This window comes from Cryptococcus depauperatus, chromosome 7 (genome assembly GCF_001720195.1).
Source record: "Cryptococcus depauperatus CBS 7841 chromosome 7, complete sequence".
Lineage (NCBI taxonomy): Eukaryota > Fungi > Basidiomycota > Tremellomycetes > Tremellales > Cryptococcaceae > Cryptococcus > Cryptococcus depauperatus.
The window spans coordinates 971,587-984,186 of NC_089474.1; the positions used below are offsets into that span (position 1 = coordinate 971,587).

General features: G+C 45.3%; 7 protein-coding genes across 7 annotated transcripts; 5 read left to right on the forward strand and 2 right to left on the reverse strand.

Moving 5' to 3' along the window:
• Positions 1–145: 145 nt before the first annotated feature.
• On the forward strand, positions 146–1,658 carry L203_105715 (uncharacterized protein; the record flags this gene model as incomplete). Its single annotated transcript, XM_066215082.1, has 6 exons — positions 146–181; positions 318–411; positions 471–714; positions 763–942; positions 992–1,346; positions 1,416–1,658. 6 exons carry the CDS (start codon positions 146–148, stop codon positions 1,656–1,658), a joined length of 1,152 nt encoding a protein of 383 aa, XP_066071179.1.
• Positions 1,659–3,423: 1,765 nt separating this feature from the next.
• Positions 3,424–4,158, forward strand: L203_105716 (uncharacterized protein; the record flags this gene model as incomplete). The annotated part of the gene is made up of 1 exon (XM_066215083.1): positions 3,424–4,158. The coding sequence occupies one exon, from the start codon at positions 3,424–3,426 to the stop codon at positions 4,156–4,158; it is 735 nt and encodes a 244-aa protein (XP_066071180.1).
• Positions 4,159–4,637: 479 nt separating this feature from the next.
• L203_105717 (uncharacterized protein) lies at positions 4,638–5,495 on the forward strand (the record flags this gene model as incomplete). Its single annotated transcript, XM_066215084.1, has 1 exon — positions 4,638–5,495. The coding sequence occupies one exon, from the start codon at positions 4,638–4,640 to the stop codon at positions 5,493–5,495; it is 858 nt and encodes a 285-aa protein (XP_066071181.1).
• A 1,149-nt stretch (positions 5,496–6,644) lies between these two features.
• L203_105718 (thioredoxin) lies at positions 6,645–7,635 on the forward strand (the record flags this gene model as incomplete). Its single annotated transcript, XM_066215085.1, has 7 exons — positions 6,645–6,691; positions 6,739–6,837; positions 6,881–6,950; positions 7,203–7,214; positions 7,264–7,404; positions 7,456–7,560; positions 7,612–7,635. 7 exons carry the CDS (start codon positions 6,645–6,647, stop codon positions 7,633–7,635), a joined length of 498 nt encoding a protein of 165 aa, XP_066071182.1.
• Positions 7,636–8,341: 706 nt separating this feature from the next.
• L203_105719 (uncharacterized protein) lies at positions 8,342–8,797 on the reverse strand (the record flags this gene model as incomplete). Its single annotated transcript, XM_066215086.1, has 2 exons — positions 8,342–8,533; positions 8,591–8,797. The coding sequence occupies 2 exons, from the start codon at positions 8,795–8,797 to the stop codon at positions 8,342–8,344; spliced, it is 399 nt and encodes a 132-aa protein (XP_066071183.1).
• A 1,411-nt stretch (positions 8,798–10,208) lies between these two features.
• On the reverse strand, positions 10,209–11,356 carry L203_105720 (uncharacterized protein; the record flags this gene model as incomplete). Its single annotated transcript, XM_066215087.1, has 5 exons — positions 10,209–10,225; positions 10,289–10,507; positions 10,557–10,641; positions 10,686–11,236; positions 11,287–11,356. 5 exons carry the CDS (start codon positions 11,354–11,356, stop codon positions 10,209–10,211), a joined length of 942 nt encoding a protein of 313 aa, XP_066071184.1.
• A 919-nt stretch (positions 11,357–12,275) lies between these two features.
• L203_105721 (uncharacterized protein) lies at positions 12,276–12,566 on the forward strand (the record flags this gene model as incomplete). The annotated part of the gene is made up of 1 exon (XM_066215088.1): positions 12,276–12,566. One exon carries the CDS (start codon positions 12,276–12,278, stop codon positions 12,564–12,566), a length of 291 nt encoding a protein of 96 aa, XP_066071185.1.
• Positions 12,567–12,600: the final 34 nt, after the last annotated feature.

Sequence of the window (12,600 nt, forward strand, 5' to 3'; positions counted from 1 at the left end):
GTATTGCGGCTCGGCTTTAAAAATAGCCGACGTTTACTTCGTAAAGTAAAACTTGATCAAAACCATCAACGTATTCAAACAACTTTATCTTGTTTCTTTATTTTTTCTCTTCCTCTAATCAAACACAACGACTGAAAACATAGAAATGTCAGGCTTACCAGCATCTAGTGCAGTGAGAAAAGTGAGTATAGGGGATACGTTGTGGTGGTCAATCCCTGAGTTCACCTCGCGTATATAAAAGTTGCTAATCTCAATATTTTTCTTATTTTCTTCTCCTTTTGCAACTCAAAATGACATTCTTTGGCTTTGAAAAACAGGTTTCTACAGGCATCGGCACGGTATTCTATAGTGCCATGGAGAAGTTCACCAGCTCAAGCTCTACTCCCCTCTTGCCCTTTATCCCCAAGCCTAGTAAGTATTGGCATGGACAAGACTTGCAACTCGCTCACCAGAGGTCTTTGATCACCCAGTCAAGTTCCTCCTCCTCCTCTTCCTTCTCATCCATTCACCTTCATGGCCTTTGATGTGGCATATTCGCGTATGGTGGCATGGCATCAAAGCGTACTACTTGGCATATCGCAAGGGCCGAGGCAAGTATCTCGCCGATTGGAAAGCCCAGAATGACAAGAACGGCGGCGTAAGAAACCTGAGGGTCAGGCATAAAAGGATTGCGGGTGTGGATGATTGTGATTACAACATGCACTTGAGCAACTCGTAAGAAAATGCTATGCTCAAGTCGTGTACTAATACAGACTTGAAAAGGTCATACGCTAAAAACTCGGATGCAATCAAAATGGACTTTTGCATCCAAGCCATGTCGCCCGCATTTATGTCTGGCGCACACATGGCTCTCGGCGCTACTCACTACAACTTTTTGAGAGAAATTCCTATAGGAGCCGAGTACACTATGGAGGCGTATATCGTCGGATGGGATGAGAAATGGTGTGCCTCGTGCAATGAGCTTTTTATGCTGATAGTGGGCTGGTGATAGGTTCTTTATTGCCTGTGAATTCCTTGTTTATCCTAAAAAGGCCTCAAGAGCCGGCGCAGCGAGAGACAAAGTCACGCATACTATATCTCCCTCTATTCCACACATCGTTCCCAGTATCTCTGGCCCTCCTACCCGCACAGTTACCCCTCTTCCTGGTCCTGGGTCAACCACTCCGGCTTTGGCTACCGCGTCGGGCTCTGCCACACCAAACACCTCCTTGTCGGGCAACAAAATCGAAGAAGTCAAGCGCGCTTGGGCTGCGAAACGAAAAGAACCACGGGCAGATGGCGGCGTCGTTTGTTGTCTAAGTATTAGTGAATACTGCTTCAAGATGGGTCGTGTCACTATTCCTCCTGTAAGCCTCGTTTTTCACATTTGATCTTTGGTCGCAATCTCATGGATCTGTGGCTGACAAAGTTGACAGCGGATTGTCTTGTGGCTTTCCATGCAATCCCCCTCAAAAGAAGGACAAGAACGAGCAAGAGCGGTTGTCATGTCAAGAGACGCTGGCAAAGGATTTCTTCGCGGAGGTTGGAAAGAAGAGCCCAACTCGGAGACGCTTGGTCTTGATATAGGCTTGGGCGAGTCTGAGCGTGTGGAGGAGAATTGGGTCACTCATGGTGTTGAAGCCATGGGGAATGTTGTAAAAGGGATGAGCATGCTTTAAACTTGAAGCCATACTGCTCATCCAAGTCGAACAGTATTTGTTAGAGATAATGTCTATTCATCGGATAGAAAGTGTTGCATTTGATAATGACCAGTTGGTTACCAAGTATCCATCCAAACAACCCTCATCCTGAATATCGCGTGGATATCTTGAACTTTTCAACTGCTTCTGAGAAGCGCTATCATGGCCTGTGCTGCCACCCAGCTCACACTGGTGCTAAATATGTAAATGTTGACACTCCATCTCAACCTTTTCTTCCACTTGACGTCCATTCCATCGTCCAATGTTTTTGAAACTGTGGACTCAGCAACTTCAATTAAACCTTTTTCGTCGCTTGCCAGCTCATACTCTTGAGCGTTGTCGACTTGAGAAGCGACAGAGCTGTCCAAAGTGGCTTGCAACGAATGAACCTCGAGCGGTCTTTGAACAGTTCTCCATTTTAGAAGAGAATCAAGCAATTGTAAAATCTTTGTAATAAGATAAAAGAACACATACTACCAGAACATATTGCCATCACCATCTCTCAGATTATCTACGCCAAAGCCGTATTTGTGGGAAGGGACGCTCCGTTGGGCAAGATGGGATATTTCTGGGCGGCCAAAAAGAGCATGAGAATCTAGCTCTTCTGCGAGATGAGTAGGAGGATGCGTTATTAGAGGAGTTGCCGTTTTTAGTTATTTTCTTGAAAATCATTGAATGAATGTATATCTTCAAAAAGAAAGAACACTTTGACGCGACGCGTTTTTAATGTTGAAGAAGTGGTGACATCATCACATTATACGTCATTACAAATTCAATTAGAAGTGGGCTATTCATTTTGGCGAACTGGACAGGAGTCGAAATCGCGGAAGCAAATTTTGGCTGTGTTCAATCTAGTCCGAATTGCACAGGGTTTTTTATATGTTCCACTCAAAAAGCCGATGTTCAACTTTTCAAATTGTGTTTTATATAACATAAACCTTCAACTTCATCACTTTTCCACCTTCAGCCGTCAACACCATCTACGTATATGTCAAGCTTGCAGATTGGCTCATCGGACGGCTCTCACGGTCTCACCCAGCATGGCTCTTCCCATAGCCACCTTCCTACACTGAAACCGCAATGTATATATCTAATGTCAGGAGACTTGTGTAGCTGGGATGCTATCGGCGTAATTTACAAAAGAACAGAGCTCCAACTGGCTTGTTAGTGTTACATGGCATAGATGACAGGGACATCCCAGAACAAACTCGTTACGATCCTGTACCATTGGCAGCGAATAAAGATGGAAACTCAAGGACAAGAAAGACGGTTCAGGAGCGGCGCTGAAAGCCTATAGGGAATGGGTTGCTTCATGTAGATGGCAGGTGCAACCAGGCGAGATATCAGCTTGGCCGATGATTACTTGGCGCGTCACTGCTCAGCACCAGCGACCCATCTTGGAACCAGGCGTTGCTCGCGGCGTACCTCTATCACAAGGGACGATGGACTACGTTGAGGAGGGGGAGCAAAGAATGAGCAGGACTAGGATTTGGATAGTTGGGACGAGTCAATACACTGCAGATGACATGGAGAGAGAGATTCTGATAGACTGTAAGCAGATAGAGGCGTCAGAGGGAGTTCTGGTAGGCGTGCCGCCACTCTCGGCATTATATGGGATTAAGAGGTTATTCTGGTTCTAGAGTTGTATATATCAGATCAAGTTTAATTACTGAAATGTTATCGCCACCCATACTAACCCTCTGCGTTCTGTCCAGGCGCGACCCAACATACACTCTCGCCAGCGATGGTGGTCATCAGTCCGACACTAGATGCGCTGTCGGTCGACTCTGGTATCGAGAATGCCAGTGTGATAAAGTTGAACGACGAGCTGATTGTCAAGTACGGGATATATGTCTCTCAGTACGAGTACATGGTGACAGAAATCATGAATAAGATCTTCCCCGACCTAGTGCCGACTCCCGTCTCCTTCACTCGGCATAGCGGGATTAGCGTCATCATCATGGAGAAACTGCCTGGTGTGACCCTCAGCGAGTACACTCGAGCTGGAGCTACAGTAGAGCAGGTGCACCGGGTCTGCGACGAAATCAGGTCGTTTCTCGTCAAGCTGCGCAACCTAGACCCAGACGAGATCGACCTCTCTGGTCAGCATGGAACGGTGAGAGGCATCGTCCAGTGCGACTCGGGTCTTGATCACGACAAACTCGCTCGTGGCTTTTTGAGGACTGGTCCACCAGAGGTACTACTCGAACAGCAAGACATAGTGCGGGAATTGGGAGGATCAACCTTTGATATGGATGTGCTGTCGAGGGAGATAGCATCGGGGTGCAAGCTGGTGATTACCCATGGCGACCTCCTACCATGCAACATACTTGTTCACAATGATCACCTTTCGGGAATAATTGATTGGGAACGGGCTGGTATCTACCCCAGCTGTTGGGAGCGGTGTGTGACGGACCGCAATGTAAGCGTGGGGTTTAGGGATCGGTCGCTTATACAGCGCTACATGCCACTGGATTAACGACCTAGACCCACAGACTGTCGAGAACAATGTGTCGACAACGTGTTGACGACGTGTTGACAACGTTATTAACCATGCGTCTACTACACATGGTGTGCATCCCTCAGCTGTATTTACATACATATATATGCACTCTTCTCTGGTTCTCTTTGCCACATTGTACATGTTGGAATTTAGTGATCCAATTGTTAACAAGATCATATGATTATGTATAACATGATCTTTATTGTTGTAGTCGTCGCCGTTATTCTCCATATTTTTATTGTCCTGTATATATATATATATATAGACATATAGTAGTACTGGCTTTCACTTTGCCGCTTAGAGTACTAAAGAGAATACCAGTAGCCGGTATATTACACATACATCCTGTTAGTACATGCTAAAGAGCAACCAGGTATGTCTACACTTGTATGTATCGCTTTATATAAGCTAAAGAGCAACCCGTTCCGGTTCGATCCATTCGCCATACTTACAGCATGTATATATTACAGCTCGTCAGGAAATACAGCTTCCCGCTTATCCATTGGGAGCTAAGGACCAAGGGTGGGACGCTTCCCTCGTTCACATCCTACCGTATCATCGGCTCAGTGGGCGCATTCATGTATGAGAAGTTAAGCATCGGCTTTAAAGACAGTAGCACTCTCATCAACAACACACTCATTGGGACCTACAACTTCAATCCCGAGGAGATAGTGTCTAGGGTGGCTCAAAGCGTCCAGATTCGATATGAGGTAATAGGTCCCGATACAGGTTTCAGCTATTGGTCATGCGAGGACTGGGTCATCGAGGTTCTCACCGTTCTCAGCGACATGGGCATGTTGGATCCTGGCGTTGTCTCTGTACTCACAAGCATGAAGCCGGAACTTACCGAGAACGCACATCGCGGTCCCTTGTCTGGCAGGATGCCTCCTGGTGTCGCGTCTGTCATCAGCAAGCCCAATCCTGTTGTACTCCACCAGGCTTTGTATGCCAGACAGCAGAGTCAAGGTGCGGCCTATAGTCCGCAAGCAACGGGCTATCGTTACTCACCGTCATCGACTGGGTTTGATCCCAGCGCATACCACGACTATCGTGGTGGAGGTGGAGGCGGTCCACACGGCACGTACTACGGCGGAAGTGGAGGTGGTCCATACGGCACGACCTACGGCGGAGGTCGAGGATGGCGACCCGCCGACGCTGTGTCAATCCAGGTCTGCTGGCCCAACAGGCTACTGGACGGGCCATTCTCTCCAGGTCCGTTACCATTGTCGCGTTGGAGAAGATCTCCCGTGTCGATCTCGATGAGGCTAGAGACATCTCAGCCGACGTTAAAAAGTTTGGTAATTGATAGTTAATATACGTGTGTATATATGTTGTATGTACATCAAGTATAGACAAGATAAAAATTAAAAGAGCGAGTACAACTCTCACGTGACCTAATGTAGATAGATCACGGTTTGTCGGAGAATAAGTAATCAGTGGCAGATAGGCGCGGTATATATTGCGGATAGGCATGTGAAAACATTAGGTGACGGTGGGTTCGTTGGGTACTATTCTAGGTATACGAGATGTAAATAGGGTATAGCTATGGCAATGGATGTTCTGATACAGCAAATCTAGCACTGGTCTTGCATAGAAATTGATGTATCTAAAGTAAAAGTATTCTACGGCTTGTCTATATATATATTTCCTTGTCCTCTTGTGTTCCTCGTTGACAGACTTATCTTCCGTCTTTACCACTCCTAGTGCAGACTGCTGAGACACTTACAGTAGTTCATTTCTAAAGACAAATTGAACACTGTTCAGTTGGTAAAAATGAACCACCCTAATGTCTAACGATAGTGTATACAAAATCATCTCGTCTGTTTACGGTTGAAATTTGATTTGCCAAAGCACAACAACCCTTATACGCTTTGTCAGCGCTGTTGAGGATATAGAACACAAGCGTTGGCATGCGGCGATCGCCGCTTCAAGATATGGCCAATTCTTGCGTGTCTTGGTAGAATGCTTGTGCCCACAGTGGTAACGATAAGGTCAAGATTATATGGATAGTGATTTCAGTTCTGTTCATCATTCTCGTACCTTGATGACTGTTTGCGCTTGAAATCGTCAATACTGGAAACGGCAAAGAACAGTCGCTGTCCAACTACGGCTTCTGATGCATCATGCAGGCCCAAGGGACAAGGCTGTCAATGAGGAATAATCCAGAGTTGGGCAAGCCACAAGCTAACGTCGTCTTTGTGGAGGTAATCACGCTTTGCGCCACAAATTTGAGAGATGGGACGGGTTGATCTCGCAGGAGAGAAGGGAGATTTTGGTATGTGGAGCGTTGGATGGATAGTCAAGACCGACTTGTTTTGGTCTTTCCCGGCGACGAGGCAATTCTAGTAGTTGTCGCAACACGTACAGCGAGGGTTTTGTGGTTACGTCAGGCATGGCAGCCTCCAGGCTGGACCCAGATTCCACAATGGAGTTTGTGGAAGCGACAGCATTGGCTGCTTACCATGTCTCTGCATGTTGCTCGTAACGGGCGTCTGGCAACGGGAACCATGTAGGTCTGCGTGTCGGCAATGGGATATGTCGAGTTCAAAGACCTAGCTATCCTTCCGCTCTTGACGGCATTCTTCCATCTATCCCGCATGGAGTTTGGGTTCAATTTTTATGCTTGATGGTCGAGATTTTGGGAATACAAGAATGGTAAGTGTTTTAGAAAATTCGTATTCGTTTGTCGTGATTGAAGCTGGATGGGTGTCGGGCGGCGATCTCCGCATTCCAAAGTGCCACAGTTTGTACTTGCCCCATGGCGTGACGTCAGCTACAGCCTCATGGTATAAAAAGCGAGTTATCATTCCACAATTATTGTTCTCTATTCTCTTACTCTCTCTTTGTAAGTTTTCGTTTGGTGACTCCGAGGGCAGGAGGGGTGGTCTATCGGAGGTTACGACTCGAGACGTCTCGGCTTACTGTCTTTGCTTGTACTCAGCGTTTATCTGGCACTATCTTTGCTTTTAGTCGCTGCAACACCAGACAGAATGGTCAAGACTATCGAGTCTTATAAATAGTGGGAAATTCTCGTAAATGGCTCTGTTTTGCTGCAAGATGGAGAGAGCTGATGGAGACAAGGTTGGCGGCTCACAAGTCGTCATTGCTGAATTCTGGGCTGAATGGTGCCTTCCATGCAAACGTATTTCACCTATCTTTGCCGAATATGAAGAACGTTTTCCTCAACTCAGGTTTGTCAGAGTCGATTTCGATGAGCATGATGTTAGTGGTTTTGTTCTTTGTTGATAGACCTTGATAACAATGTGTGAGTAGGAAATTGCCCATGAAGCCAAAATCAAGGAAATGCCTATTTTTATCGCCTATAAGGATGGAAAACTCATTGATAGCGTTGTCGGGGTCGTTCCTCAAAAGTTGGAAGTGAGTGTTGTATTCAATGGGGTAGAAAAGAACTGAGACCTTGTACTACAGTATTTACTTAAAGATGTCTCATAGGTTATTCTTGCTGCTTGGATGTACAACACAGACGCAGAAAGATGCATATCCATGACAACAGGCAAAGCAATATCAAATAAACAGAAGGTGTACTGATAATGCAGACAATATCCAATTGAAATATATCATAGCTTGTTGATAGCCACACGGGTTTATGTCACCATGACACGGTATTATCTCATAGTCCAAGCATGACAAAGATGCTTCCAATTCACTTGCCCTTTTCTTCAACAGTCTATCAATGGTTTGGAATCCCTTTTGTATACCATCGGGACCCAATTCTGACTCGTGTGATTCGGCATGGGTGACATCAATAAAACCTACTCGAGTCTTCATCATACTAGACTTGTCTCTTCCGACAAAACAATATTGAGCTGCCAGCAAAGTCCCATTTCGTCGCATCCACTGCCGTCGCCAATTCTTCAACCTGTTTGCGCATGTCCAAAATGCTATCTAATATATCTTTTTCGATTTTGTACAAGTATTCAAACACGTCGAAACATGTGAATGACATGCTTTTAGAATGAAAATGCTCAGAGTCTGGAGGAAGTTGATCGAATACACTTGAAAACACCACATTCATGTTAGCAAGACTGTGTGTGCGGGCCCTATTCTTGTTGCATTTTAATCGAATTTTCATATCACGACGAGTTATCTAAGCGTTTGAAGTCAGCAAATTGACGGCCACTTGCTTGCGATTTCAGTGTCAGCTTAACTCAGCGCCAGCGAATCTCAAACCGTATTTGCTGCTGGTGCTACCTTGAGCGCTAATTTGTTGCTGCTTGTATTTTATGGCATTTGATCTTGCAGCTCTACTTCCTGATAATCGTGTGCCGGCCTTGAAATCAGCACTCATCTCGACGTCAACACCTCTGCCTAGGTGGTCAAGGACAATACACTGTATCCGCCTTCAACGTTTGCACATGGCTCTCAACGGCTGATGAACAGCACTCACCATTTTATGTTTATCAGCATTGTCTTGCTTATAGCCTGTGATTTTACTATCCTCTCCATATATCGGGACCTTCTCTTGCGACTCTGCTGTGGCTAATGAAGTGTCATCCGTCGAAAGCCAAGAAGCATCTACTACATCATGGTATGTTGGAATGAATTTCTTGAGTAAATTGAACCCAAGATAGTCTTTTTGTAAAGTTCCGTCCATAAGGCTGTCATAGAAACTTATTTCATCCTCCCTCGTGTCAAGACTGGGTCACTCGGGTGGTTACAGTGGTTATGCCCTTGGGACGAGATACTACTTAGTAGTTAGGATATGATATATAGAGACAGAAAGCTAGATTCATTCTCTGGGGTTGTGTCTCTGCGTTGTCTATCCTTATATACATCTTCTCCTGTCCAGTGTATCCAACCCAACACACAACCGACTCCATCCTTGCTTGCTGTGTTTCTGACACCCTCGTCCGCTAATGAATGAAATCACGCATCAGTTCATTCTGACTTGCCATTTGTGCTAGCAACGACGACTGACTTTTATGAATCGCTTTCCATCTTTACTCAAATAGATGCAGCCTATATGTCCACCATCTTGGTGGTCGTTTTGCCCAACATCGTTTACGTTGGTCATAACCTTGAAAAACTGCGACTCGGTTCAAGTTAAACAGCCCATACTTTCAGGATAGATCATAGTCTTTTAGATGATGGATTCATACGAGACGCCACACTCGCCTTCCGCCCAGGCTCAAGCTCATTACAGATTGTCTGAAAATGCGAAAAGAAGATGGGTACAATAGTATTTGAATGCATGAAACCATTCTTCTCTCTCTCTCATATTCTTTGTACGTCAACAAGCTGCTAATTCTATCTCACTATCTAGTTACGATTAGCTACGAGGCAAAAGACAAATCTAAAGAATAATCAACGAAAGAGACGATATGGCAAAGGAAATTTGGCGCCCTCTCGCGTCCAACCGTACTCCTCGAACCATGCGCAAACCACATTTAAGGTAGTGAAGGCTGAATGGCGAGAGAATACGGGAACGTACGAGGATATTGGCAATCGATTGGTGCGCGATTGTTGACGCGGATTAGCAGGGTTTCGTGTTATTTTGGCATTATTGACATCCAAAACACATCAAGAGTAGATGGGTGGTAAGGTAAGGGTGGATTGAAAAGAAGGATGGTGGGGTGAATAATCCATTGTACAAGGTAGCAAAAGACTTGTGTGTTGGTTAAGTCAGATGAGTAGTGGGCACCAACCACTTTGTTTCTTTGGGTTGGAGATAGCCGAATACCATGAGAAAGTAAAAGCAATTGAAATATTCTGTTTTTTTTTGGAAGACCCATTACCAGGAAGTAGATTGTTTGGAAAATGACGATTAAACTTTGATATAACAAACTCGAGAAAGATCAAAAGGAAACTTGAAAGATTTGTCGAGACAAAGAGAATTGAAGGGCGACAGATGAAAAAGGGACGATCGGGCAGAGTGTAATCCACCAAAGAACTTGGCAAGTTCTGTCGATGGAAAGTTCAGTTTTCTAGATATTCTTATCATGAGACCATATCGGCGTGCCAAACCATTCTTCGTCTTTGTTTTCCCTGGTTTGGCTCCTCAGTCGTCACTCATTATCTTGACCTGTACCATCGTTGTTAACAACTCTTCTCTTGGTCCGGTCAGAATTGAGAGGTAAAGACCTACCCTGCAAGTCATTGCCTTCCGGCTTGACGCTCGGTAGGACCGACCAATCAAAGACATAATCATACTGGAAGCCCTCTCTGACAAACAAGTCGCGGAATAGCTTGCGAAGGTAAATGTAGTCAGGCTTTTCATCGAATCGAAGGGAGCGACAGTAGTTGAGATAGATTGCGAAATCATTTGGGAAGCCTCGACAGAGAATCTCCGTAGGTATCGTCATTTCTGCAAATCGTTAAAATTATATAAATCAGAAAGAACAAAGGCTACCCACTTTTCTCCATGACATAATCATATCTTTCCTTCCTAGTAGCACCCTTACGTGAAGCCTGCCAGGGAAGTCTCCCTCGTAAGAAATACTTTGCGGCATCAGCCAAGATCTTTCGACGACAAAGACGCCCACCATGAAGACATAACCTAAACTCTCCATATCGTCTCGTGGACTCTGATCCACACCTAAATGAGTGTTGATACTAGTGAACATTATGGTGCCAGCCATATTCCTGTTTTCTTTGTAAGGATTAGGAAGGTTGGTCTTGGAGTCTCGAAACTTCTTGGCAAGTCCAAAATCTATGACATTGACCAAGTTTCCGCGCTTACCAACACCCATCAGGAGGTTGTCTGGTTTAAGGTCTCGGTGAACAAAGTTTCGAGAATGAATGAATTCAACACGGGAAATGAGTTGGTCGGCTAATAGAAGGACAGTCTTCAATGAAAATTTGCGATTGCAAAAGTTGAATAAATCTTCCAATGAAGGACCGAGGAGGTCAAGAACCATGGCGTTATAGTCACATTCGGTACCATACCATCGCACGAATGGAATCCCAACACCACCGGCCAGGCTTTTGTAGACTTTGAACTCATATTCTAGCATAGACATCCTGGCCTTGATGGACTCGAGTTTAATAGCTACTTCCTCGCCAGAGACAATGTCAGCACCGACGTAAATGTCGCCTACGAGATCAAATCAGACAAGTTGGGTTTTCTAGAAAGAAAAAAAGTACCAAAACCTCCGGTTCCAATCTTCTTCCCAATCCTGTATCTTCCGCCGATGCGGAGGTCCAAAGATGTCATTCGGTGCTGAGCCGTTCCAAACGTCATTCCGTAGGACTGTTTAATATGGGTAGTAGTGCGCAAATTTTGTGGCGTTTTTGAGGATTTTCAGCAGAGTTGGATCGATGAGAAAGTGCCAACGAAACCAGATTGCACGATTGGTTTAGAGTGCCGAGCAGAATCGATTTGTTGGGGAGGTAGTCAGAGGAAAGGGTTAAAAGGATGTGATGTGATGGAAAGTCGGTATTGGATAGAACAAAGGTGAAGTCAGCATTGTCCTGGCACCTGTTACTCGTTGTTACCACGCTGCACTTACCTACAGTGTCGATTGAGTGCTTTTTTGTAGCGTCCAACGGATAGAGTAGTCATCTTTTGAGGATTTGAAGAGATACAAAGGAGGGAACGAATCGGCGACAATGAATGGAGAGTGGACATTTGTCCCTGTCTATAACACTTTCTTTGTCTAAAGGTTACCGACTTGTCCCTTGAATTAGAGTAGGAAAAAGCGAAATGTAGATGAAGAGCGAAATAGGGAAAAGGACAAGAATCAACTCTTTAGGATTCAAGCGGACTTAGCCATACGACAAGACATGCCACGAGGTTTAACTATTTCCGATGACACCGAGTGTGGCGATCACTTACATGTCTTGACTTGATTCCTTTTCTATCTCTCTATTCTTGACATCCATATGACTTCACTAAAAATCGTTCCATCTACCACGGCCCAGAGTCATGCCGTGTCGACATACTCGACTGTCCATCCAGTCTTTGGCCAAATGATATGTTGCGTTATGGGCCTCAGTCGACAGTATAATCCTTTGCAGCAGGCGTACACTCATCATTGGAAACGACATTGAAGCGCTGTAATGAGACTCGGGCAGAATTACAGCGAAACTTGCAATGAGACACGTTTGGGTTGGCGGTTCCGATGAAGCAGGCGATGGAAATCAAGCTGGTGCAAGTGGTAGGTAGCGTCAAGCAGACATCGTTTGACCCTGTACAGTCACTTCACAATCCACTTTTGGACCCAACGCCGCTAGGAGGTTCACCCAGCCTTACCTCGGAAACCCTGCAAGGAAACGACGAAACATTGGAGGTAGGCGAGTTTATGGGTGGTGGTCAGGATTTGGCCAGTGTATTGGATGTCAACGCGATTATGGAAAAGAGAGACATGACTTTTGGAGGTGCATTGCTCGTGGGAGATTATCTCCAGCAGCCACTCAAATATTAGGTCAGGATGAGTCTACCTGCGCGAAAAGGACATA